The 23,381-nt window shown below is 56.6% G+C and overlaps 11 protein-coding genes and 1 non-coding gene across 12 annotated transcripts; 7 read left to right on the top strand and 5 right to left on the bottom strand.

Moving 5' to 3' along the window:
- Window positions 1–155: 155 nt before the first annotated feature.
- On the bottom strand, window positions 156–1,948 carry P168DRAFT_290553 (GTP-binding protein Obg). The gene has a single exon (XM_024837243.1). The coding sequence runs from the start codon at window positions 1,910–1,912 to the stop codon at window positions 278–280; it is 1,635 nt and encodes a 544-aa protein (XP_024693088.1). The 5' UTR covers window positions 1,913–1,948; the 3' UTR covers window positions 156–277.
- A 303-nt stretch (window positions 1,949–2,251) lies between these two features.
- P168DRAFT_253658 (IFRD domain-containing protein) lies at window positions 2,252–4,017 on the top strand. The gene is made up of 2 exons (XM_024834383.1): window positions 2,252–2,543; window positions 2,730–4,017. Exons 1-2 carry the CDS (start codon window positions 2,353–2,355, stop codon window positions 3,973–3,975), a joined length of 1,437 nt encoding a protein of 478 aa, XP_024693087.1. The 5' UTR covers window positions 2,252–2,352; the 3' UTR covers window positions 3,976–4,017.
- Window positions 4,018–4,583: 566 nt separating this feature from the next.
- Window positions 4,584–4,655, top strand: P168DRAFT_t98. Its single transcript has one exon. It is a non-coding gene; the product is annotated as a tRNA-Ala (tRNA).
- Window positions 4,656–4,797: 142 nt separating this feature from the next.
- P168DRAFT_290550 (threonine dehydratase, biosynthetic) lies at window positions 4,798–7,102 on the bottom strand. Its single transcript, XM_024837242.1, has 3 exons — window positions 6,640–7,102; window positions 6,353–6,569; window positions 4,798–6,296 (listed from the first exon to the last, which is right to left on the bottom strand). The coding sequence occupies exons 1-3, from the start codon at window positions 6,823–6,825 to the stop codon at window positions 4,996–4,998; spliced, it is 1,704 nt and encodes a 567-aa protein (XP_024693086.1). The 5' UTR covers window positions 6,826–7,102; the 3' UTR covers window positions 4,798–4,995.
- Window positions 7,103–7,167: 65 nt separating this feature from the next.
- cym1 (pitrilysin family metalloprotease cym1) lies at window positions 7,168–10,527 on the top strand. The gene has a single exon (XM_024837241.1). The coding sequence runs from the start codon at window positions 7,281–7,283 to the stop codon at window positions 10,431–10,433; it is 3,153 nt and encodes a 1,050-aa protein (XP_024693085.1). The 5' UTR covers window positions 7,168–7,280; the 3' UTR covers window positions 10,434–10,527.
- A 223-nt stretch (window positions 10,528–10,750) lies between these two features.
- On the top strand, window positions 10,751–13,037 carry P168DRAFT_304753 (uncharacterized protein; the record flags this gene model as incomplete). Its single annotated transcript, XM_024838874.1, has 2 exons — window positions 10,751–11,394; window positions 11,912–13,037. The coding sequence occupies 2 exons, from the start codon at window positions 10,751–10,753 to the stop codon at window positions 12,714–12,716; spliced, it is 1,449 nt and encodes a 482-aa protein (XP_024693084.1). The 3' UTR covers window positions 12,717–13,037.
- Window positions 13,038–13,963: 926 nt separating this feature from the next.
- Window positions 13,964–15,774, top strand: P168DRAFT_236798 (putative serine peptidase, family S28; the record flags this gene model as incomplete). The annotated part of the gene is made up of 3 exons (XM_024833538.1): window positions 13,964–14,188; window positions 14,254–14,468; window positions 14,523–15,774. The coding sequence occupies 3 exons, from the start codon at window positions 13,964–13,966 to the stop codon at window positions 15,772–15,774; spliced, it is 1,692 nt and encodes a 563-aa protein (XP_024693083.1).
- Window positions 15,775–16,142: 368 nt separating this feature from the next.
- P168DRAFT_318812 (DUF1479 domain-containing protein) lies at window positions 16,143–17,634 on the bottom strand (the record flags this gene model as incomplete). The annotated part of the gene is made up of 2 exons (XM_024840221.1): window positions 16,143–17,306; window positions 17,368–17,634. 2 exons carry the CDS (start codon window positions 17,632–17,634, stop codon window positions 16,143–16,145), a joined length of 1,431 nt encoding a protein of 476 aa, XP_024693082.1.
- Window positions 17,635–17,997: 363 nt separating this feature from the next.
- Window positions 17,998–19,446, bottom strand: P168DRAFT_216322 (uncharacterized protein; the record flags this gene model as incomplete). Its single annotated transcript, XM_024833082.1, has 1 exon — window positions 17,998–19,446. A coding segment is annotated over one exon (1,449 nt), but the record flags the coding sequence as incomplete, so codon positions are not given.
- A 215-nt stretch (window positions 19,447–19,661) lies between these two features.
- On the top strand, window positions 19,662–20,747 carry P168DRAFT_290543 (uncharacterized protein). The gene has a single exon (XM_024837240.1). It carries the CDS (start codon window positions 19,977–19,979, stop codon window positions 20,655–20,657), a length of 681 nt encoding a protein of 226 aa, XP_024693080.1. The 5' UTR covers window positions 19,662–19,976; the 3' UTR covers window positions 20,658–20,747.
- Window positions 20,748–20,894: 147 nt separating this feature from the next.
- P168DRAFT_311033 (histidinol-phosphate transaminase) lies at window positions 20,895–22,438 on the top strand. The gene is made up of 3 exons (XM_024839451.1): window positions 20,895–21,031; window positions 21,084–21,269; window positions 21,352–22,438. Exons 1-3 carry the CDS (start codon window positions 20,946–20,948, stop codon window positions 22,388–22,390), a joined length of 1,311 nt encoding a protein of 436 aa, XP_024693079.1. The 5' UTR covers window positions 20,895–20,945; the 3' UTR covers window positions 22,391–22,438.
- A 23-nt stretch (window positions 22,439–22,461) lies between these two features.
- On the bottom strand, window positions 22,462–23,352 carry P168DRAFT_253636 (YciI family protein). The gene is made up of 4 exons (XM_024834382.1): window positions 23,061–23,352; window positions 22,892–22,947; window positions 22,636–22,799; window positions 22,462–22,560 (listed from the first exon to the last, which is right to left on the bottom strand). The coding sequence occupies exons 1-4, from the start codon at window positions 23,297–23,299 to the stop codon at window positions 22,528–22,530; spliced, it is 492 nt and encodes a 163-aa protein (XP_024693078.1). The 5' UTR covers window positions 23,300–23,352; the 3' UTR covers window positions 22,462–22,527.
- Window positions 23,353–23,381: the final 29 nt, after the last annotated feature.

The raw sequence follows: 23,381 nt of genomic DNA, 5'->3' as shown, positions 1-23,381 counted from the left end.
TGTTGATATTTTTTCTATATACCCCGTTGCATATACCCCGTTGCATATACCCCGATGCAAATGTAACTTCAAAGTCTGTTCCAATAACCATTTCCAATTACCAACCTCGGTGTCAGCGCCGGAAAAGAAATGAATTTTCTCTACCCAAGGCCAGTAAAACGGGTTGAATGATTTTTGCTATGCAAGCCCATGTCGATATTATACATAAATAAGATTGAAAATAGTACAAGAAAAAACGCCACATATGCCATTCATCCAGTCAAGGAACAACACTCCTTCAGTCCAGATATTCCAACACCAGCTTGGGGATTCGCTCAACGCCGTGACCTTTCATAGCGCACACCGGAACTGCGTGCAACTTCTTTCTCCACCCGTTCACGTGCCCCCCCGGATGCTCTGCCTCGCCCCGTTCCACCGCCGCCAGGAAGTCCCGCAGAGCGCGGAAGCGTTCCTGCGTCTCGGGTAGATCGGCCTTGGTGGCCACCACGAACCAGGGCTTGGTGTGCATAGGCGGCAGACTGAGGGACGGAAGCTCTTTCGGGGCGGCTTCCCCGTCGTCCTGCGGTGACGACCATGACGACGGCAGGTCCGAGCTGTCGGACATCCACTCCAGGGCGGCCTCTTCCTCGCGCATTTTGCCGTACTCGCCCACTTCGTGCCAGAGGTTCTTCAGCCCCTGCACGGGGTCTTCGGCGCTGAGGTCCACCACAAAGGCCAGGATGCCCGCGCGCTCGACGTGCCGCAGAAACCCGAGGCCCAGCCCCCGGTCGAGGTGCGCCCCCTGGATCAAACCGGGGATGTCGGCGATGGTGAAGTGGGTGCGGGGGTTCTTGTCGGCGGTCTCCACCAGCGGGCGACCCTTGTGATTGTCGACGACCACGGTGCCGATGTTGGGCGACAGCGTGGTGAACTCCCAGTTCCCGATGCGGGTGCGGCTGTTGGTCAGGGAGCGGAGGAGGGTGCTTTTCCCGACATTGGGTTTCCCCACCAGCCCGACATCTGCCAGGAGCTTCAACTCAAACTCCAGCTCCAGGCGCATGCCGCCCTCACCTCGGGAGGCAAAGTTGGGGCGGGTGTTCGCGCGCGACGACCAGTGGGGGTTCCCCATCCCACCCGCCCCGCCGGCCGCGAGTAGGATCGGCTTCTCCATGTGATACGAGAGGTCGAGATGAATCGGTGACGGCGGCTCCAGCGAGGCAATGTCCTGCCGTCGAGGCGTGTTCCGGGGGAAGACCGTGGTCAGGAAATCCGAGGGCTTGGCCCCGGGATACAACACCCAGCGATCGTGGCGGATGGACGTTACCCCCATTTCATCCAGCTCATCTGGCGGCTGGGCCGCGATTTCCTCTAACCGAACCAGTTCCTCCGTCACGGGGTCGTACCGGTCGACCTCGCGGATCACCGTCCCCACGGGCACCTGGATCAGGACATCCTCGCCCCGTCGGCCTCCCTTGCTCTTCCCCTGGCCGTTTTTGCCGCGACCGGCGCGGATCACTCCCCGGCGAGCCAACTTATGAAGACTCGTCATTCCCTCCACGGCCTGGACGTAGAGGCACCCCCCGCTGCCCCCGTCGCCGCCATTGGGAGGCCCTTCTTCCACGTACTTCTCGCGCAGGAACGACACACAACCACTCCCACCCGACCCTGCATGCATCACCGAGCGGCATTTATCTTGAAATATGAAGCGCGAGTAATCGTCCGGTAAGGGGTTGAGATGGGACCCATCGGGCAACTGGTCGTCGACCGGGGATGGCGTCGGACGCTCCGATTCTTGCGGCGGATTCGACTGGCCCGGAACCGTGGTGCTGTACAGTCGCGCCCAAACGGTTCTGCCACCGGCTCTGGGCGAGAGTCTCGGTGCACAGGCACCGCGCGATACGGTTAATCGGAAAGCTGATGATCGCAATGCCATTTGTTGGGCATTGTTTCAAGCTGGATGAGAGATGGATCGTAAAGATGGAAAAGCAGGCGAGAACAAACCAGACAAACAGGACCCGTGGGTCAGGAACAATAATAGTCCGACTCCAGTAATGACGGTGTTTTCTTTGCCACTCCGTACGGGTATTGTGTGTATTGGCATGTATTGTGACTCAGACCGGTCATCGCCACTGGATGACTCATCCTTGGCATAATGTCCATCCTTGTGACCGGCATAAGGCACTATCTTATCGTTATCGTCGTATCTCGGGTATTCTTATGTACATAACTCGGTCTCTTTTCTTCCCTCGACTTCTTCTCCTCTTCTCCCTTCTTTCTTCCACTTTTCATCCCCATCCTCGCCATCACTTTCCTCTTCAACTTGCATCAAACTTCGCTTTCTATCATCTATACGGTCAGGCGACTTAATCCAACATGCCGGATCTTCGTCGGCAAGTGTTTGAGAGCGGCAAGACCATCTCGCGCAAGGCGGCGTCCCGCGAAGGATCGCGACGGCCGTCGCGCAACCCCTCCGCTCAGGCTTCCCAACAATCATCGCGTAACACCAGCAGACAACCATCAGACGATGAAGATGGGGGCTATCTCAGCGATGACACGGCTTTGAGGTAAGTCACTTTGTTGTTCTCTCTTTTGGTTTGAATGCGACATGAACGAAAGGGCTGGATCATTCTACGGGATGATGTCATTTCCATCATGAACTTTTTTTTTTTCTAGGCGGTGATCAATGATGTCACCGTCGACGATCCATCTGTCCGGGAACAAACAATTGACTAATGATATGCTCGGTTTAGTATCGGCTCTCTCGATGACTTGGCCGACCTCCCCGAACATGATAATACGAATTGGGCCGAGGAGTTGGCAGACGTCATCCAAGATATCCTCGAGCGGAAACGAAGTAGTATCTTGAGTCGCGAAGAGTCATACGCGGCCTTTTGCCGTCTGGCAAAATGTCATTTCATTGACGACCATCTCCGGAACCGTGTGGTCGATCTCCTCGCTGCCTTCTGCAAGAGCGTCAAGTTTGAGTCGAGTGTTCGGGAGACAATATTAGGCCTCCGTGCGCTCGAGCTGCTCACTGTAACAACGCAAGACGATAAGATCTACGAGAATGTCGAACCGCTGCTGACCCGAACGATTCGTGACTCGACGTCCGTGACCGCCAAGACCGCCGCGATCCACTGTCTCGGCACGTGTGCGATCTTCGGAGGGGCGGGCGCGGACGGTTTCCTCGACCAGATGACGTTCTTCTTGGATATCGTCGCCTCGGACGGACAGTCCATCGGCGCCGATGATGACCCAGGCGCCGTCACCGCCGCCCTACAGGAGTGGGGCTCGCTGGCAGTCGAGATCGACGACCTCGAAGGCGAGAGCGAAGATGCCGTCCAGATCTTCATGGACCAGTTAGACAGCGGCGAGTCGAGCGTGCAGATTGCAGCGGGCGAAAACATCGCGCTCCTGTACGAAAAGAGCTACTCGCCGGAGGAGGACGAGGACGAGGACGAGGAATCCGAGCCAGAAGACGAAGACGAGTCCTTCATGGCGGCACCCAGCGCACGAGCGGGGCCCAAGCTGATCAAGCGCTACAACGCCTACCACAACACCCACGAGCTCGCCAGCCAGCTGCAGTCCCTGGCCACCGTACACAGCAAGCACATCAGCAAGAAGGACAAGAAGAGCCTACACAGCAACTTCGCCTCCATCCTAAACACCATTGAGAACCCGCGACACGGGCCGACCTACAACACCGCCATCAACCAGGACACCAACCGCCACTACGGCAGCAAGATGACCGTCAAGATCGGCCGGCAGGGCGTGATGAACATCGACCGCTGGTGGAAGTGGATCCGTCTGCACTCCCTGCGCCGGGTGCTGCAGGGCGGCTTCACCGTCCATTACTACGAAGGGAATCGGGCCGTACTGGACAGCCTGCCGGTGATCGTGCGCCAGGACACCCCGAGCGATCGGGGGTCTGCCAAGCGAACCGCCCGGGCGCGGAACACCCGACGCTGGGCCGTCCACGACGCGGATTCGGATTGAACGGTCTGGTTTTTTCAATCCTCGTCTTCTTTTGAAAGGAAAAAAAAAAAAAGATCAAAAAAAAGTCTCTTATATTTTGCTTTTCGATTCTGTTTTATTTATTTAATTCCCCGTTCAGGACCATCTTCTTTGGTTCATCACCGAGTATACCATCCTTATACAGCAAGAGATGTTGGAGCCCGCGCGGGCAAGGAGACCGGAGAGAGAACTTTTTATACACCGTTTTGTTCCGCAGTTTGATTCCCCGGCATGGCTATTGTGTTATTAAAAGTACCTGTTTGTTTTGATAGATATCTATTTGCTTATATGCGTTTTGGGATAGAAGACATTCATCTTTCCATTTATTTCCACCGTATGGTTCAGAAATATATATATACGGACAACCACAGGTATACTCAATATGGCCCCTTCGCCTTCCCATTTCCGCCAAGGGGTATCATTTTAACAGGATAGCTATATAACCTAGCCTACTACATATCAAGAGACATCCCCAACCGATACTGACCCCCGGTAGAGACTGTATATCTGCACAATGCAATGTAGAGTGGGTCAGCCCTAATGATGATCGGCGCAGATGAACACAACAGGTCCCGTGACTTCCATCCAATGGGGTCATGGTTTAGTGGTATAATATTCCCTTAGCATGGGAGAGGTCCGGGGTTCGATTCCCCGTGACTCCATGGTTTTTTGTTTGGTTTTGTTTCTGTTTGTGATGCTGCTGTCTTGGTGGAATTTTTGTGGTGGTTGTTGTGGGCAGAGTTTGCCTGTCCACAACATTCAGTGGTATAGAAGGTCAAAAGCGCCACGCGATATAAGAAAATGTGCCAGGCAAGTAGATTATGACAGACCTTCTAAAACTGAATACTAGCTGAATGATGACAAGAATTAACTAATAAATATACGGACATCTCGCGCCAAAAGTCTATCTATCACCCGGTGTAGGACGCTAAACCCAAACGCCGATAATTTTGAAACTGCCGAAGCATTGCCCGCCCAACTTTTCCAGGGGAACTGAATACCTCACGAACGGAGGAACGTGCGGTACGTGGGCGAGTCCGTGTGCTCGCTGAACGGATAGCCGAGGTCGTTGAGGAAAGACTCGAGATCCGTCTTCTCGACACTCGGGCACTGGATGCCCGCCAGCACCTTGCCGACATCGCCACCGTAGTTGCGGTAGTGGAACAGCGAGATGTTCTGGTGGGGTCGGAGGGTGGTCAGGAACTTGGCCAGCGCCCCGGGACGCTCGGGGAACTCGAACATGAACAGTCGTTCATCGGGAACGTCGGCGCGGCCGCCGACCAGGAAGCGCAAGTGTCTCTTGGCCAGCTCGTCGTCGCTCAGGTCCTTCGCTTCCATCCCGCACCGGGCCAGCTCTTTGATGATCTTGGCTAGATCGTCCCGACCGGTCAAGGCCGACAGCGAGATACCCATCAGGACGTCGGCCGATTCGGCACGGGCATAACGGTAGCTGAAGGCCGTGACCGCGTGCGGGAGGACCACCTCGACCAATTTGGAAAACGCGCCCGGCTTCTCCGGGATGCTGACGCTTAGTAGGGCCTCCTTGCGCTCGCCCAGCGCCGCCCGCTCGGCCACGAACCGCAGTCGATCAAAGTCGATGTTGGCCCCGGAGGCGATGGCCACCAGCTCCCGGTTGGTGTCCGGGCTGGGGTTCAGGGACACGTATTTTTTCAGACCCGCCAGGGCGAGAGCACCGGCCGGCTCGATGACCGAGCGCGTGTCTTCGAACGCATCCTTGATCGCAGCGCAGGTCTCATCGGTCGACACCTGGACGATCTCGTCGATAACCTCGCGGCACAGCCGGTAGGGCTCTTCTCCCACCGATTTGACGGCGGCGCCGTCGGCGAAGAGTCCCACATCCTTCAAGAACACGCGCTCTCCAGCGGTCAGAGACTGCGCCATGGCGTTGGCATCGTGCGCTTCCACGCCAATGACCTTCACATGAGGCGCAATTCGCTTCACGTAGACACCCAAGCCGGCAATCAGGCCGCCACCGCCCACGGCACAGAAGATCGCCTCCAGCTTCTGGAGGTTTGCCTGTCGCAGAACCTCCATACCGATCGTGCCCTGTCCCGCGATCACATAGGGGTCGTCGAAGGGGGGGATGCTTGTTAACCCGTGCTGTTTCTCCCGACGGTGCGCTTCCTCTTTCGCGGCGTCAAAGTCATCGCCATGGAGGACGACGCTCCCTCCGAGGCGAGCGACGTTCAGGTGCTTGATGGCGGGGGTGCCCGACGGCATGACGATGGTGGCGGGGATCTTCAATTTGCGCGCAGAGTATGCAACGCCCTGCGCATGATTTCCTAGCCCATCTATCAGCATCTGTCCCCAAACATTCTCCCATCCCCACCATCCTTACCTGCAGAACAGGCGATGACGCCCTTCCAGCACTGTTCGTTGGTCAGGTGCGCCATCTTATTGTAGGCCCCGCGCAGCTTGAAACTGAACACGGGGAGCAGGTCCTCCCGCTTCAGAAGCACCCGACATTCGAGGCGATTGCTGAGATTGACCGCGTGGGTCAGAGGGGACTCGTTGATCACTTCGTAGACCCGGGACGTCAAGATCAGACGGAGGTACTATAAGAGGCGCGGGATGCGCAATCAGCGACCTTCCCCCGGTAACTGCTGTTCACCCGAACCCGCTTACATCCGGATACCCATTGGGAAGAATAAAACTGTCGGGGATCCCCCAGTTGTTGGGGAGTCCGAGGATCCGATTCTCGGTCTCGGGCTGAGGCGTCGGAGCGGCGGTGTACTCCGTCAGGGCGAGATTGCTCAACCCGGCCGCAGGGGGAGTTGTATACCCATTGACGATGGGGCTGTCGGTGGACATGGCACGTCCTGTTCGGGTGAGGGTAGAGGGATAGAGAAATGAACGAAAGTATTGAAGAGGAAAGGAAAAGATTGCAGTGACGATGACTCTTGCTTATCGACAGTGGGGTCGCAGCGTTAATAACAATAAATCGTTCTCTTCAGACTAACTCGAAAAATGCGATGGCGCGGCTGACTCAGCGATAACGCCGCCGACTTCGGGGCACGTGAGAGCGGCATAGACCGTAATGCACGGGATGAGTAATTGTGCACCGCGCGATGCAATCTCGACGTCTCCGTCGCTCACCGTGTCTCCATCCACTCGCCGTTGACGCTCCATCTTCGTCCTCCATTCATAGCGTTGTCGTGTCTTGGATATATTCGTTGAATACACACCACCTTCGATAGCGACCCCCAAATCGCATCCGTGTCGACGACTCCCGTCTTTGCGCCATCCATCCCCCCCGGTGCAGCGTGATGCTGCGTCTGTCATCGGCTGTAGGCAAAGGCCGAGTCGCTCCTTTGCGCCATGCCTCCCCGAGCCACAACCTGAAAGTGGGCAGAGCCCTTCCTCGGTATACGCAGTTTCAGCGAGCGGCGTCGACAGTGACCTCGTTGGAGAACTTCCCGGAAGCAGGACAATCCCTCCATGGGTTCACCGTGCAAGAGAAGAAGCATGTGCCCGAGCTGCACTTGACGGCAGTACGGCTGAGGCATGACAAGACGGACGCGGACTACCTCCATGTGGCCCGAGAAGACAAGAACAATGTGTTCGGAATCGGGTTCAAGACCAACCCGCCAGATGCGACGGGTGTGCCTCACATCTTGGAACACACCACGTTATGCGGGAGCGAGAAGTACCCGATCCGAGACCCTTTCTTCAAGATGCTGCCGCGATCTCTGTCCAACTTTATGAATGCCTTTACCGCCTCCGATCACACGACGTACCCCTTCGCGACGACGAACCAGCAGGATTTCCAGAATCTCCTGTCCGTGTACCTCGACGCTACCCTCCACCCGCTGTTGAAAGAGGAGGATTTCAGACAAGAGGGATGGCGATTGGGCCCGGAGGACCCCAAGGCCTTCCAGGGCGAAGGGCAAAAACTGGATGATATTGTGTTCAAGGGAGTCGTGTACAATGAGATGAAGGGTCAGATTTCGGATGCGAACTATCTGTACTACATCAAGTACAAGGAGAACATCATTCCCGCGCTGAACAACTCGGGGGGCGACCCGCAGTACATCACCGACTTGACGCATCAGCAGCTGGTGGACTTCTCCAAGCGCAACTATCATCCGAGCAACGCAAAGATCCTGACTTACGGTGACATGCCCTTGAGTAGCCATCTCAAGCAGATCGGCAGTGTTCTGGATGGGTTCAGCAAGGGGCAGACCGAGGAGTCCGTCAAGGCACCCATTGATCTTAGCAACGGTCCAAAGAACATCACCGTCCCCGGTCCGATCGACCCCTTTACCGGCGAGGACAAGCAGCACAAGACCTCCACTTCGTGGTACATGGGCGATGTCACCAACATCGTCGAAACTTTCTCCGCCGGAATCGTCTCTTCCCTGCTGCTTGATGGTTATGGATCCCCCATGTATCGGGCGTTGATCGAAAGTGGCCTTGGGTCGTCGTTCAGCCCTAACACGGGACTGGATTCGTCTGGCAAGACCCCGGTCTTCTCCGTCGGTGTCACCGGAGTCAGTGAAGCGGAGGCCCCCAAAGTCAAGGAGGCGGTTCAGACTGTCTACCAGGACACGGTGGCAAACGGCTTCAGCGATGAGAAGGTCCAGGGACTTCTTCACCAGTTGGAGCTGGCGCTGAGGCACAAGACCGCCAACTTCGGTCTTGGTGTGATGGACAAAACGCTCAGCTCGTGGTTCAATGGGTCGAACCCCATGGAAGAGCTCGCCTGGAACGAGGTGATTGAGGAATTCAAGAGGAGGTACAGCCAAGGTGGCTACCTTGAGTCTTTGGTGCAGAAGTACCTCATGAACGACAACTGCTTGACGTTCACCATGGTTGGCTCGCCATCCTTCGGCAAGGACCTTGACGCCGAGGAGATGGCCCGGAGGGAGCAGAAGCTCACACAGCTCATCGAGCAGCACGGATCCGTGGAGAAGGCCGTCGCCACGCTTGGTGCAGAGGAACTCCAGCTGCTCAAGATCCAGGAAGACGCTCAACATGCCGACTTGAGCTGTTTACCCTCTCTTCGCGTCGAAGACATTTCGCGGGAGAAGGAGCGCAAACCGTTGAGGGAGTCGAAGGTCGACGATGTTGACGTCGTTTGGCGCGAGGCCCCTACCAATGGGTTGACCTACTTCCAAGCCCTGAACGCTTTTGACGAGCTTCCCGACGACCTCCGCCTGCTGATGCCTCTGTTTAACGACTGCATTATGCGACTGGGTACCGCAAACCGAACTATGGAGCAGTGGGAGGACCTCATCAAGTTGAAGACTGGCGGTATCTCTACGTCGTCCTTCCATACCTCGTCTCCGCTGGAGGTTGGACGCTTTAGCGAGGGCCTGCAGTTTTCTGGTTTCTCCCTGGACCAGAACATCCCCGAAATGCTCCAGATTCTCACGACTCTCGTCACCGAAACCGACTTCACCAGCCCCTACGCCCCTGGTATGATCCAGGAGCTCTTACGACTGACCACGAACGGCGCCCTGGATGCCATCGCGGGTACCGGGCATCGGTTTGCCCTCAACGCCGCGGCCGCCGGTCTCTCCCGCAGCCTGTGGGTCCAGGAGCAGCAGTCGGGCCTCGCACAGCTGCAGGCTACGGCTGACCTGCTGCGCGATGCCGAGACGTCGCCGGAACGTCTTGCGGAGCTCGTCGAGAAACTTCGTCTCATCCAGTCGTTCGCGATTTCGCGGTCGTCCAACATGCGTGTCCGCTTGGTGTGCGAACCCAGTAGCGCGACCCAGAACGAATCGGCTCTGCAGAAGTGGTTGACCGGGCTGCCTCAGGTCCGCTCCCCCACGGCGACGTCGAGCTCGTTTGTCGACTCGACCACCAAGAGGGCGTTCTACGATATGCCGTACAAGGTCTACTACTCCGGGCTGGCCATGCACACCGTCCCGTTCACGCACCCGTCGAACGCCCACCTCAGCGTCCTGTCGCAGCTGCTCACGCACAACTACCTCCACCCGGAGATTCGGGAGAAGGGCGGTGCGTACGGCGCCGGAGCTAGCAACGGGCCCGTCAAGGGCATCTTCGCCTTCACCAGCTACCGGGACCCCAACCCGCTCAACTCGCTCAAGGTGTTCCAGAACAGCGGTGTGTTCGCGCGCGACCGTGTCTGGACCGATCGCGAACTCAGCGAGGCCAAGCTGGGTATCTTCCAGGGTCTGGACGCTCCGATGAGCGTGGACGAGGAGGGGGCGCGGTACTTCATGAGCGGTGTGACCCACGAGATGGACCAGCGCTGGAGGGAACAGGTGCTCGACGTGACGGCCAAGGATGTGAACGCGGCGGCGCAGAACTTCCTGGTCGATGGACCTGCGCGGTCCGTCTGTCTTCTGGGCGAGAAGAAGGACTGGATCGAGTCGGGTGAGTGGGATATGCGCAAGCTGTCCATGAATCCTGGGGAGGGCGAGATGGGTGACGGAGCAGCATCTTCGTAAATGACCGCATCGGTGTTATGTCGGGGTTGTAACAACATTATATACCTGTATCATACTTTACACTTGTGCTTTAAGACCTGTATATAGACGATCGCATGAATACTATCTCTTCACTCTGTCTTAATCCAAGACACTCTGTCTGAATCCAAGAAATAGTCCAGTCAGGGGGTTAATCTATCCATCATCATCGTATCGGGGTCTCGCGGTGTTTGGGATGTTTGCACTCTTATCTCCGCCGTAGCTCCGCCATAGCCAACCTGTTCTTCACTTCTCTACTACTGACACCACGATAGATGTCGGTCAGTCAATCGGGAACAATGACCTCCCAACCGTCATTCCAGATCATTTCGTCCCTCCGCTACGATCCGGCGTTGCCACATGTGGCCCGGGAAGGCGCCAACTCGTCGTCCGACCTGTTCCAGACGCCTTACTATCTCCTCCCATACCATCGGGATCGACTCCTCCACGCAGCTCAGTGCTTCCATTGGACCAAGGCCGAGGAGTTCCTGCAACAGGACCTGAGCTCCTTTGTGCAGTTTCTCGACAGCTTTATCGCCGATAAAAACAAACCATGGCGTCTCCGAATTGTGGTCGACCGCAGTGGAGCCTGCACGGTGGACGTCAATCCCACGGCTGCCATTGACCCTCTCAGTCTTCTGATTCCGTTGCCCTCCGCCTCGCCATCCTCCGTGTGGCGCGTCTACGTAGACCGAGAGCCCACGGACCCATCCCTGTTCACGACCCATAAAACCACGGCGCGAGAGGTCTACTCCGCGGCGCGACTTCGAGCCGGCATCATGTCACCCCAGGAGACAGCAGAGGTCCTTCTCGTCAACCCCAAGGGCGAGGTGATGGAAGGAAGCATCACGACCGTCTATTTCCGACGACGGCAGCCGTGCGATGGTCCCGCGTGGACCACCCCGCCTCTCTCCTGCGGCGGCAACGCGGGCACCACCCGACGGTACGCATTGGATCAAGGGTTCTGTACCGAACAGACGGTCGCTGCGACCGACTTGATCGATGGCGAGGAGTGCTGGCTCAGTAATGGGGTCCGTGGATTCCTCAAGGGCCAACTTGTGCTACGGGAGGGTCGCACGGAGCACCGTGGATCCCCGGACTCCCGGTAGCAGCAACCAATCCATACGTGTAGATCGGCACTCATGCTGTGCTTGGGCGACTCTGATGATTGCGCCTTTGCGACCTTTACCACCGGAGAGTGTCTTTCTGTAATACAGCTGGATCCCTGGACGGCGCTGGAGTGACGCGTGACACGTGACCCCGGATCCCCGCATTCTGCAACGGGTTTAGCGGCCTGAGGCAAGCTCGGCCGAAGCTGGCAGAAATAAATCCATCTTCTTCTTCCCTGCTCTTTTCCTTCACTTTCTTTCCTATTTCTCCCCCCAATCCAGAAACTCACATCTCATCTGCCTTCGTCATCCTTAAGCTATTGCTTCCCCCTTATGCATCCATTCTGAAAGTATGAAGTTCTTCGAGAATGTGTTCACCTACGACTATTCCTTCCCGGCCGTCTCGTTGGCCTACTTCTTGCGCTACCCGAACCCCTACTCTCGCCACGTCTTAACCACCGATGTTATCGATCGCTATGTCGACCCCGGTACCCAGCGTCTTCATACTATTCGTCTGCATCTCAAGAAATCCAAGGTGCCGTCGGGAATCTTGAAGTTGCTGCCCAAGGGCATCGGTGGCGCGGATAAGTCCGGCCAGAGCTACATCCTCGAGACCACCGTGGTGGACGCCAAGGAAGGCTGGATGCGCACCGAGTCGCGCAATATGGAGTGGACCGGCATTCTCAGCGTGGTGGAACGACAGGTTTACCAGCGACTACCCGTCGAGGGCGCCCTGGACCGCCTCGAGGGCTTGGCCCTGGACAGCAAGAAGAGCGAGCAAACGACGGTCCAGACGACCGTCACCTTTCGCTCTCGGTTGGGACAGGGCAAGCTCCTGCCCAGCCTGAGGAAGACCGACCGGGTGGATCAAGCGGCGGACGAAGAGGAAGCCCCGCCGAAGGGATTCTTCTCCTCCCTGTCTACGGCGGGCCTCCAGCGGACCATTGAGCTCATTGGCGTGAGTCGCACCCGGGATGCGATCCTGAAGAGCAAGCAGGGAATGAACGTGGTCCTGGAGCGCCTTCGCAATGGGGGGATTGTCGAGGTGCTCGAAGGCATGCGCCAGGACCGGGAGGCTGTGGACGGGCCCTGGAAGCGCGTGTGGCTCCGAGGTAACAACAATGACCTCGGGAGTGGGGACGACGATCGCCATTGAGTCGGGATCCCACGAAATCTGTCAATTTTCAAGCGTGGAGTTCTGGAGTACCGATCTGTCTCTTTTTTTCTCATTTATTTTCTCTTTACTTTTGATTTTCTTGTTGTTTTCACGGACCCTCTCCTACTATTTCTCCCTCACGTCACAGGCACGTGGACATCACACCACCGTCACATATTTCCCCATGTTCATGGATTTGACGAGGAACTTGTCACGAACAGAAATTGTCGGCTGTATATTAGAAAAGAATGACCCCTTCGGCGACTCCACTTCGATATGGAGCGCCCAGTGTACAATATGAATGATCAACCAGTCTTCAACATGAACAACATAAACTTCCGCAGGACTGTATTGAACAGCGCATTTTCAGCCCTCCTAAGTCTATAGAAGCATTGCCTGATCAAGTTCTCGACCCACGCTGACATCAAGACGCAAGGACCATACGATATGCTCTGGGCCGTTGTATAGTAAACAACAAGTATAAACCCAACCACATCACCGACCTGCGCCCAGCAGTGGCATGATCCTCGCCATGTTTCGAATAGATTATCATGATCATGATCATCGCTGAGGGGTAGACAACCACTTTGTAGTATGTCTCACATGCAAGGTGCCCTTAGATGCAGCCAGCCAGATTTCCCTGGCGGTGTTTCGACCAAACTCAACCGATGGGCAAGAGATATCGATCTGAATGATTCTATGCGTGGCATGTATGTCAATAATTGAGTCTCAAGGAGGATGAGCCAGGGATAGTATACCTCCATAGTGGCAGCGCCCTCGAAGCTAGAGCATTCCAGCGCACCCCCCCCCCCCCCCCCCCCCGATTAACAGCAGATCGATCGACTAACCCACAGCAATGGCAAGAATGTCTGACTCAATCATGCTGATACGGTTCAAGTGCTTTATCTCTCTATCTATCTATCCTCTATCGATCGATCGATCGATCGATCTGTCCATTTGCGGGGTGGTTCGCCGGAGCCGTCCACAGCGCATACCTGTGAGAACTGTGGCATTCCACACTGTTGACCGCACACGATGATCCTTGTAATTTCCACGAGGCTTTTCTGGGGTGTCGTCGTGGTTCCTATTCCGTGAGCAGCGAAGGCCTCGTGGGGGTCTACGATGGGAGTCTGTACATAAGTATGGAATGTTCTTACTATAGTATTTCTGATGTTGCTCATCTTTTTCCAGTTTCTGTTGCCCCCTTGGGTAAGAAAAGAAAAAGAAAGTCAGCAGAAAACAACACCATGTATCGCTCGTTGTTGAATAGTATTGGAATCCTCTGCCTCGCGGCGCTCTGGCGCCCCGTGGCAGCGATGGGCTCGGGAAACACAGCGTACATGAGACGCGTCCTGCTAGCAGCGCAGGCAGGGCTCGATCCGAGCCTCGTTCTCGATGATAAGATGGACTTTCATTCTCTGATTTCCCATCCACCGCATCAAGAGCCTCCTCCCGAGACGGAGTTTGTGACGGTATGCTAGCTACTGCTGCCGCTATTTCTCCCGCTAATGTGCGTCTGATTGCCGAGTGTCGTTAGATCCCTATCGACCATAACGATTCGTCTGTCGGCACGTACCAGAATCGATACTGGGTGTCGGAGAAGTTCTTCCAGCCCGGAAGCCCGGTCATCATGTACGATGCGGGCGAGCTCAATGCGCAGAACCTAGCCGCATTGCACCTGGCGTCGGATACGTCTTTTTTCACAAGACTGCTGAAGGAGTTCAATGCCATGGGCATTGTATGGGAACATCGGTCTGTTGGCGCGCATCTAACAAGGAGTGACCATCGGGCTGACAGGAGCTATAGCTACTACGGAGAATCTGCGCCTTTCCCCATCAGCTTGGACACGCCCCCGGAGCATTTCAAATACCTGACGACGCGGCAAGCCATCGAAGACATCCCCTACTTCGCGCAGAACTTCACCCGCGTCAATTACACCGATGTCGACCTCACCCCGAAAGGCACGCCGTGGGTGATGGTAGGCGGGTCGTACGCCGGTACGCGAGCGGCGTTCATGCGCAACGAACACCCCGAAACAATCTTCGCGGCGCTCTCCTCGTCGGCGCCCATCCAAGCGCAGGTCGACATGACCAGCTACTTCGACCAGGTGTATCGCGCGATGGTCGCCAACGGGTACTCGAACTGCACGAGAGACATCCACGCGGCGTACCAGTACATCGACGGCCAGCTGGCGGAAGACACGGGCAGCGCAGCGGCGATCAAAAGGCTCTTCTTCGGCGAGGAAGGCGCGCAGAACTCCAACGAGGATTTCACGGGGGCGCTGACCCATCTATACGATTACTTCCAGGGATACGGCCTCGGCGGCGTGAATGGCAACATCGCGCAACTCTGCGACCACATCGAACACGACCCAAGCACAAATCAAACGGCCGGGCCGGACGGCGTGGCTGCCATGTATGGCGGGAGGTACGCTGCAGAGCGCATGGCGGCGTGGCCGTTACTGGTGCGCGTGACGAACTCAAACCTCGGGCTTAACTGTGGGCCGGAGAACGACACGCTCCCGGTCAACTGCGAGCTGGGAAAGCCCAGCACCGACGCAGACACGATCAGCTGGAGCTGGCAGTACTGCACGGAGTGGGGGTTCTACCAGAGCAACAACGCAGGCGAGCACGCGCTGCTGTCGCGGTTCCAGACACTCCAGTACCAGCAGGAGATATGCAATCGGCAGTTTCCGGACGCCGTCGCGGCGGGGGTATTGCCCGCGACGCCGGAAGCAGACCGCGTGAATAGCGAATTCGGAGGGTGGACGGTGCGGCCGTCGAATACGATGTTCAGCGTGGGGGAGTTCGACCCGTGGCGGACGCTGTCGGTGCTGTCGGCGGAGGAGTTTGCGCCGCAGGATGTGGTCTGGTCGAGTGATGTACCGCGGTGTGGGGAGGTCCGTGATACGGTGTTTGGATATGTGGTTCCCAATTCGGAACACTGTTTTGATTTCCAGCTTATATCTGACGAGGGTAAGGCGTCGATGGAAGTGTTCAAGAGTGCGCTGAAGCAGTGGTTGCCGTGTTTTGTGAAGGGGGTGGGAGGTGAAGCGTGAGGATGCTGAGGTAGATGTAATTAGGGTTTGATGTATATACCTAATGCTTGATTTGTATTATGGTTGTCTGTTCTAGAGCCTCAATGCGATATCACACCTATAGAAATTTTGATGCTATGACTTACGGTGGCTTCAGCAAGTAGCCAAACTTCTAGTGATATCAACTTCTGCGACTTCTAGGAAAGCAACGATGTACCACCAAGTGCGTTCATTTCGCCGCATGGTATGCTATATGAGCTTGAATCGAGTCCTTGTTAGACATCGTGTATACGAGGGAGAATTCACTATTCAACCATCTAGCACAATGCCTCTCACTATGTACATGCAAACATTCAACAACGAGAATATATGTCCGAAGCATTAAAAAATCAATCAAAGCAAGCCTGGTTGGCATACTCGACAGCAGCCTTCTCACCCGCACTCATATCATCAGTGATCTCCCACCGCTTATCACCCATACCCAGAGCACGCAGTCCGTCAGGGCTGACAGACGTCCAGTCCAAGGCGCCCTGGAAGCCAGCCTCGCCGGACCCACCGGCGCCAGGGAAATCCCAGGGTGGGGAGTACTGCTGGGCCGCCTGACGCTGCTTCAGCAGATAATCGACGTTCATCTCGCACATCGGAGTGGCCGGGATGTACATGACGCTGGAATCGCCCTGGCCACGGTGCTCCTTGTCGACGGAGTGCAGCGAGTCGCAGTGCCAGGCGACGTAGTCGCCGGGCTCCACCTCGGGCACGGAGACCATGGTGTCCTCGAGGGCCATGTGCGGATGCGTGACCGGGTTGTACTCCTGACAGGTTCCCGGGACAGCACCGGGGAACGTGTTGTCTAGCAGAGGCTGCTGGGTCTGGGGGTCGAAGAAGGGTCGGAGGATGGTGTAGGCGGAGCTGTGGGTGAGCATGGGGCACACGTGCAGGGTGCCCTCGCCGGGGGCGGTGTTAGACATGGCGAGCCAGCCCTGGAAGAAGCGCAGCATGGAGCAGGCGCCAGCGCCGTTGTACAGGTCCATGTTGGCCGTGACGCGGTGCTTGGCGTCCCACGGGTCGTGCTGCTCCCAGTGGCCCTCGAGGATCTTGCTGTAGACGCGGGCGTACTCGGGATCCTCCCAGCGCTCGAGGGACCCGCCGTCGATGTGCGGGCCCAGCGTGAACTTGCCGTCGCCGGGCTGGCGGATGCGCAACCGGTCCGCGTACGTGAGGGGGTTCCGGGTTGAGATCCTGGTGTGCGGGTCCGACGAGTGCCACAGGTGTTGCATGAAGCGCTGGGTCTCGAGCATACCCGGGTGGGAGCGCGCCTCCGCTTGCGATTTCGACCAGTAAAGTTCGTACACGGCCGGCGAGTCCGGTGGGAAGGCCTTGACCCTCTCCTTGTTGGCGGCGACGTAGTCTTCGACTCTTTCTTTGTAGTCGCGAGCGACGCCACGCGGGATCACACCTCGCACGACGACGGTACCGCGGTGGCGGATCTCCTTGAGGGTGGACTCGGGTACCCTGTCATTGATGATATCCTCGTATTTGACCGAGGGGATGATCTACTCTCCGATTAGAGGGGAATTCTTCTATCGAGGCGAGAATAAGGCGGTCCCAACATACATCACTCCCTTTGGACTTGATCTTGTCCACTTCTTCCTCCATGCTCAGAAGCAGGCGCTTCCAGCTTTGGGTGAGCGCATCCTTGTTCTTTTCAAAATACTGCACTTTCAAGTCCTTGAAACGCGGAGGCAGGGGTTCAGGCTGATAGTCGGGCCTTAAGCTAGGGAAGACACTAGAGATGTCTCCCGCGGCCTTGGTGGTGGCCGGCGAGGTCGACGTCGAGGCAGCACGGACGGCTGATTTAGCCAGCATTCTTGACGTAGCCATGATAGAAGAAAGTTGAATGATCTCTGAACAAGGATTGTTCTTTCCCTTGCTCTCATCGACCTGCAGCGACCTGGCCCCATATATATAGGGTCGTGGAGAACTGTGGAGTGGCGGTGGGACTTCCTAATCGGGTAGTCGGGCCGCTTACCCTTTCGGGTCTTCCGCCCTGCGATCAAAGATGCATCAAGAAGTTATATACAGAGGTATGCGATCTACTCTAAACCCGTAATCTATCGTACAAGACATATAATAAAACAAAATGGGACAGATCGGCCCGACACAGAAGAACATGGTAAAGTACAAAAGGAGAAAGAGAGAAGATTAGTGTTGTTTATACGCACCGCTATCCCGCTCGAGCGCGAACACTCGCCTCTCCAAGCGCCGCTTCCAGCCGTGGTAGCCACGCAGTTCCTTGACGGCCTTTCGGTTGGGCTCCAGATCCCAGAACGGCGGCGTGATCGACTGACCCGGGTTCTCTCGGACCTCATCCCAATGCATTTTCATCGCCAGTTCGCTTTCAGCGAGGATCGAGTGAAGGATCTTGCATGTTTTCGGGTCGGGCTCGACGCCCGTGACTTCCATCTCCTGGAGAAGTGTGATGACACCCGGGATGTCCTGGCACCCGCGCCAGTAAAAGTAGATCAGCTCGTTGTAGAGACCGATCGAGCCGCCCAGCACCGCGGACGCACGGCCGTGCAGCCGGATGCTCGATCGGAACTGGCCGATCAGGGGCGAGTTCGGGCAGTGGAGGGTCAGAAGTCGGTAGGCGACGAGGAGCATCTCCGGGTAAAGAGTGATCACGACGGACTCGATGGGGACGCCTGGGGGGACCGTCAGACCGCCGGGGGAGGGGCCATCGTCCATGGGCGACACAGGGTCGGCCGTGGCACCGGCGTCTTCCAGGTTGTTGATGCTGGCGTCCTTCACGCCTCGCAGCGGAACGCCTGCGTCTTTCAAGTGTTTCAATAAGGAAAAGATCTTGTCCTCACAGACCTCCCACAACGCAACATCGTCCTCGCCTCTATCCATGACCTCCCCGAGAGCGGACTTGATCCGAACCTTCTCTCGATTAACCACGAGCTTGACGGCTTGGTCCATCGTGATCTTCTCCGCGCTGAGTAGCTCCGAGATCTCCGTGTTTGTATAGTCGTCCCGCTTCAGCTGTTGCCACATCTCCCGATCCCGGCGCAGTTTTGCGCGAGGATCCATCGTGGGATCCATTCCCAGTCGCTGGCCATCGGTTTCCTCTTGCCCCTTCTTCTTTTTCGCCATATCCTGGAGGACCGAATCAAAGATTTCAGTTATCTGGGCCATCTCTTCTGCCGGCCTGAGGGTCGGGGGAGTCGCTGAAGTCTCCGGGCCTGACTCCTGTTGTTGACCAACCCCTATGCTTTCCAGCAGATTCTGGAACGTTTGCTTTTCCTTTGGCGTCATGGTGCTGAGGCCCACCGGTTCCCGCGGGGCAACCTGGGGTGGTGGTTGTGACACCTTGGCGGCGCGTTTCCGCAAGAAACTCTTCCGACCATGAAAGTTACTGCTTCGGGGTGCTACATGGATGCCCCGGGGGGCGAATCGTCTGGTCTTATCTTGTCGTGTCTCGTCCGAATTTTGGGTCTTCTCCGAATCGAGAGTCACCCCCGAATCGTCGGCTCTGGGTTGGACTTCATGTTCGGACCCAGAAGATCGCCAGGCGGGTGAGGTGTGTAGTAAAGCTTTGCTGGCGACGCGGACTCGGGGGGCGGTAAGCGTGGCCGTCTGGTAAAGAAACGGGGCAAGCGAATGGCGTTTTAATTGGGTCAAACGGGGACGGGCCTTCAGAAACATGATGCAATTCGCATTCCAAGATGGTGAACAGAACGCAAGCTGGATGATTTTCTTGCGGATCATCTGATAACAGCGGCGGATCATTAGTTCCCCCGAGTATCCGACTTTATGCACACAGCTGAGTCAGCACGGCATCCCCGCGGAGAAGTTCCCGAGGATCGGCGATCGATGGAGATGCTGCGACTCTCTCTCTTCCTGTTGTTCTTTTTGTACATTCTGTGCTTGCCTTCTCTTCTTTTCCCAACAGTCAATTGTGAGAAGAAATTACTAGGGTGTACTCCGCACAATGGCCAGAATGTCCAGCCGTCTCAAAGCCTTGGTGAACGCGCCGGCTGCGCGTCCGCACACCGTGCCCGCGCCCCGCAATATACAGTCGGTCTACCAGAAGGTCCAAGAGGGCGCTCAGGCAAATGAGGTGTCGCAGCGATCGTGGTTGGCGTTATCGGTTCGTGTGTCCCTCACCCACCCGGAATGCTAGCTCCCAACTCACGCAATGTGTCGGACAGACGGCCGCAACGATGACCATGAATTCGCCCGAATCCCTGGCCGCTCTATTCCAACTGGCGACCTCGGCACAGTCCCCCGCCGAGAGGGTCGCTACGGCGGAGCTGATGCGGGAGGTGGGCCTGAAGTGCATCAGCTTCAACGGGATCCCACGTACCATCAACTGCCTGAACGCGTTCCGGGCCAGCTTGCCGGAGTCGGTGGGCGCCCAGTTGTCGCGAACCCCCACGCGGGCGCCGAACCCGGAGAACATCACCGCCATCAGCGGCCGGGGACAGGCGTTGTGGGACTCGATCTACCGCCCCTTCGAGACCAAGCTGTACAACAAACTGGCCGAGTCGCATCCTGACCTGCCCGTCCAGATTCTGCACAGTAACTACGGGGCGCTGCTCTCGGATCCGGCGGGACGGACCACGGGGGCCAATGCCGGCCGCGTGCTGACGTCTATCGTCGCCGTGGCGTGTCTACGGGCCCAGACCGGCGTCGGTCCGCAGGTTCTCTCTCACGTGTTTGGTCTGCGCAAGTCCCTGGAGGACGGCAGCTGGGCCAGCGACGTGGAGAGTGAGGGTGCCGTGCAATGGTTGGCCAGTGACGCGGGCAACGAGTGGATTCTAACCAGCGTGGACGAGATTGTGGAAGCCATCAGTCAGGGCACGGGGTCCAACTTTGCTCCCGACCGAGCCTCGAAGCTGTGAACGAACCTGGCTATTGAATAGTTGTATATACCCTGCATTATCTCATACCATGTAAACAATGATCTAGACGAGAGAATCACTGGATATCTGGACACTGGAGACTATAAACATTGACTCAGGCACCGCCCTGATAAGATAACTCAATGTGTGGCTATCAGCACGTGCCGGGTGTAAACACTGCAAACACCGCCGGTGTCGCCCCGCCACTTTCGCATCCCGACATTTGCCCCGACCATCTCCATACATCGTACTTCTCTAGAGTCATCTCAGCCCTTCCCTCCCACCACAATGTCTTCCACACCCTCCGCCTTTGATTTGTCTAAGTGTGCTCGTCCGAATATTCTGCAATTGCAACCCTATCGGTGTGCCAGAGAGTGTGTCCCCGGATCTTCCCCGCAGTCGCTCAACGAGCCGCTAATGAGTCAGTGACTACAAAGATGACGGGACGAACGTCCTGCTCGATGCCAACGAGAATGCTTACGGTCCGGGACTCGCATTGAATGCTGAGGGTGCCCTCCAAGAGTCCACCATCCCGGACTTGCCCAATGGCGCTTCTACCGGCGCATCCAAGCCGGAGATCGATCTGCTCGGGTTGAACCGGTACCCGGATCCGTGAGTCACCATCCTATACCTGTTGAGATATCATCTCTCCATTTGCCAACAAGGAATCCCATGCTAATTGGATTGTAAACAGCCACCAGGTCGAATTGAAAGAAAAGTTCTGCCAGCTCCGCAACACCCACACCCACACCCAGAAGAACATCACCGCGGAGAACGTCTTTGTCGGAGTAGGCTCAGATGAGGCGATCGATGCGCTGCTGCGGTGTTTCTGCGTCCCCGGGAAGGATAAGATTTTGACCTGCCCCCCGACATACGGGATGTACGGCGTGAGCGCCCAGATCAACGATGTAGAGATTGTGAAGGTGCCGCTGGACACCCAAGATTTCCAGCTCCAGACCGACAAGATCAACGAGACCCTCGCCGCGGACCCCTCCATCAAGATGGCCTACATCTGCTCGCCCGGAAACCCGACGGCGAACCTGATCCGCAAGTCCGAGATCCAGAAGGTGCTGGAGCACCCCACGTGGAACGGGGTGGTGATCGTGGACGAGGCGTACATTGACTTTGCGCCGGACGGGTCCAGTCTGGCCGAGTGGGTGGCCGAGTGGCCCAACCTGGTGGTGATGCAGACCCTCAGCAAGGCCTTCGGATTGGCGGGGATCCGCCTCGGGGTGGCATTCACCAGCCCGGAGATCGCCCTCCTGCTGAACAGCCTCAAAGCGCCGTACAACATCTCCAGCCCGACCAGTGCGCTGGCCAAGGCGGCCCTGTCCCCGCGCAACATGGCGGTCATGAAGAGCTACCGGGAGCAGATCGTCCGCCAGCGCGAGCGACTCGTCCAGGAGCTCCCCAAGATCCCCGGCGTGGGCCGCTTCCTCGGCGGGTTTGACGCGAACTTCCTGCTGGTTCAGCTGCTCGACCAGCCGAGCGGCGGGAAGCCGAGCAACGTCATCGCACAGGGGGCGTACGATACCATGGCGGAGAAGCGCGGGGTCGTGGTCCGGTTCCGCGGGAAGGAACACGGCTGCGAGGGGTGCATCCGGGTGACGGTTGGTACGGAGAAGGAAGTCAGCAAGTTTTTGGAGGAGCTGCGGGTTGTGCTGGAGGGTTTGTTCACGGGAGGCAGTATTGAGTCGTTGAGAAAGGAGGTGAACCAGATTGAGCAATCTTAAGATAGTTTATTTGGATAGAGGATTCATAGAGGCAATGCTAGATCTTGTATATCGATCAACATTCGAACACGGTAGTTTACATCTCATCCTGGTAATCGATGACATATGCTACTAGCTATGTAGACAGACAGAACAAGTTAAGGCTTCGCAACCCGAACAGCAGAAACAAACTTCACCATCAGTTAGCCCAAATACCACCAAAATCCCCAAGGAAGTAGAACAAAATTCAGAATAGTAAAACTCACCGGAATAATCTGCACATTCTCCAAATCCCAAACACCACTCGTCGAGTAGACATCATCCTTGATGATCTGGCGCACGTCTTCTACACTCTCGCCCGTGTAGATGATCATGCTGCCTTTGAAGGACGGGCCTTGGCTGTCGGTGGGGTGGCTGTTTAGCATTGCGCCTGTTTTTACATTAGATCACTTTCTTAATTTAGACTGGAATAGAGAAGAAAGAAGTAGGAGAGGGATGGAAAGAAATGGGAGAAGAACACACCACCAACGACCATCCTCCCCGATTCCACTAGGGGTTTGATTCCCTCGATGTGAGTCCTACCAGATAAACAGTTAGTGAACTGATCAGGATACGTATATATTACATGTAGTAATATAGGTACTACAGGTACCTTCGTAGGTCAAATAAGATAATGAGAGGTATCACTCACGGTCGAACCTGCTTCCTCAATTCCAGCGCGCCAGGCTTATCCGGGAGAATACACAGAAACTCCTTGTTCGCCTGGGTAGAGGATAACCGGATGAGTCTGGATCCTGCCAGGGTGCTCCTATAGGTTGCTGCTGTTGATGCTCGGGGAGAAGACAATCCCGCGAGTGACAGGGCGCGGCTGCACCGTGTGGTGGACAGGATGGATTGGCGGAGGGCTGCACTTGTCGCGAAGAATGACATCTTGGGTTGCTTTTAATGAGGTTCTAGGTTGTGTTGTGGGGTTTAACTTTCAGGTATCCGTACTGGGTGTTGTATAAGTCAC

The sequence above is a fragment of the Aspergillus campestris genome (assembly GCF_002847485.1).
Source record: "Aspergillus campestris IBT 28561 chromosome Unknown P168scaffold_6, whole genome shotgun sequence".
In the NCBI taxonomy this organism is placed as follows: domain Eukaryota; kingdom Fungi; phylum Ascomycota; class Eurotiomycetes; order Eurotiales; family Aspergillaceae; genus Aspergillus; species Aspergillus campestris.
The sequence above is the reverse complement of the archived record's forward strand: the minus strand, read 5'-3'. Positions and strand labels throughout refer to the sequence as shown.

Coding starts and splice junctions, on each gene's coding strand:
- P168DRAFT_290553 (XM_024837243.1), bottom strand. CDS start 1,912: ATGGCATTGCGATCATCAGCTTTCCGATTAACCGTATCGCGCGGTGCC.
- P168DRAFT_253658 (XM_024834383.1), top strand. CDS start 2,353: ATGCCGGATCTTCGTCGGCAAGTGTTTGAGAGCGGCAAGACCATCTCG. Junction 2,544..2,729: donor AGCGATGACACGGCTTTGAG/GTAAGTCACTTT, acceptor TGCTCGGTTTAG/TATCGGCTCTCTCGATGACT.
- P168DRAFT_290550 (XM_024837242.1), bottom strand. CDS start 6,825: ATGTCCACCGACAGCCCCATCGTCAATGGGTATACAACTCCCCCTGCG. Junction 6,570..6,639: donor TTCCCAATGGGTATCCGGAT/GTAAGCGGGTTC, acceptor CGCCTCTTATAG/TACCTCCGTCTGATCTTGAC. Junction 6,297..6,352: donor CGTCATCGCCTGTTCTGCAG/GTAAGGATGGTG, acceptor TAGATGGGCTAG/GAAATCATGCGCAGGGCGTT.
- cym1 (XM_024837241.1), top strand. CDS start 7,281: ATGCTGCGTCTGTCATCGGCTGTAGGCAAAGGCCGAGTCGCTCCTTTG.
- P168DRAFT_290543 (XM_024837240.1), top strand. CDS start 19,977: ATGACCATGAATTCGCCCGAATCCCTGGCCGCTCTATTCCAACTGGCG.
- P168DRAFT_311033 (XM_024839451.1), top strand. CDS start 20,946: ATGTCTTCCACACCCTCCGCCTTTGATTTGTCTAAGTGTGCTCGTCCG. Junction 21,032..21,083: donor CCCTATCGGTGTGCCAGAGA/GTGTGTCCCCGG, acceptor CTAATGAGTCAG/TGACTACAAAGATGACGGGA. Junction 21,270..21,351: donor TTGAACCGGTACCCGGATCC/GTGAGTCACCAT, acceptor GATTGTAAACAG/CCACCAGGTCGAATTGAAAG.
- P168DRAFT_253636 (XM_024834382.1), bottom strand. CDS start 23,299: ATGTCATTCTTCGCGACAAGTGCAGCCCTCCGCCAATCCATCCTGTCC. Junction 22,948..23,060: donor TTGAGGAAGCAGGTTCGACC/GTGAGTGATACC, acceptor TTTATCTGGTAG/GACTCACATCGAGGGAATCA. Junction 22,800..22,891: donor GGGGAGGATGGTCGTTGGTG/GTGTGTTCTTCT, acceptor ATGTAAAAACAG/GCGCAATGCTAAACAGCCAC.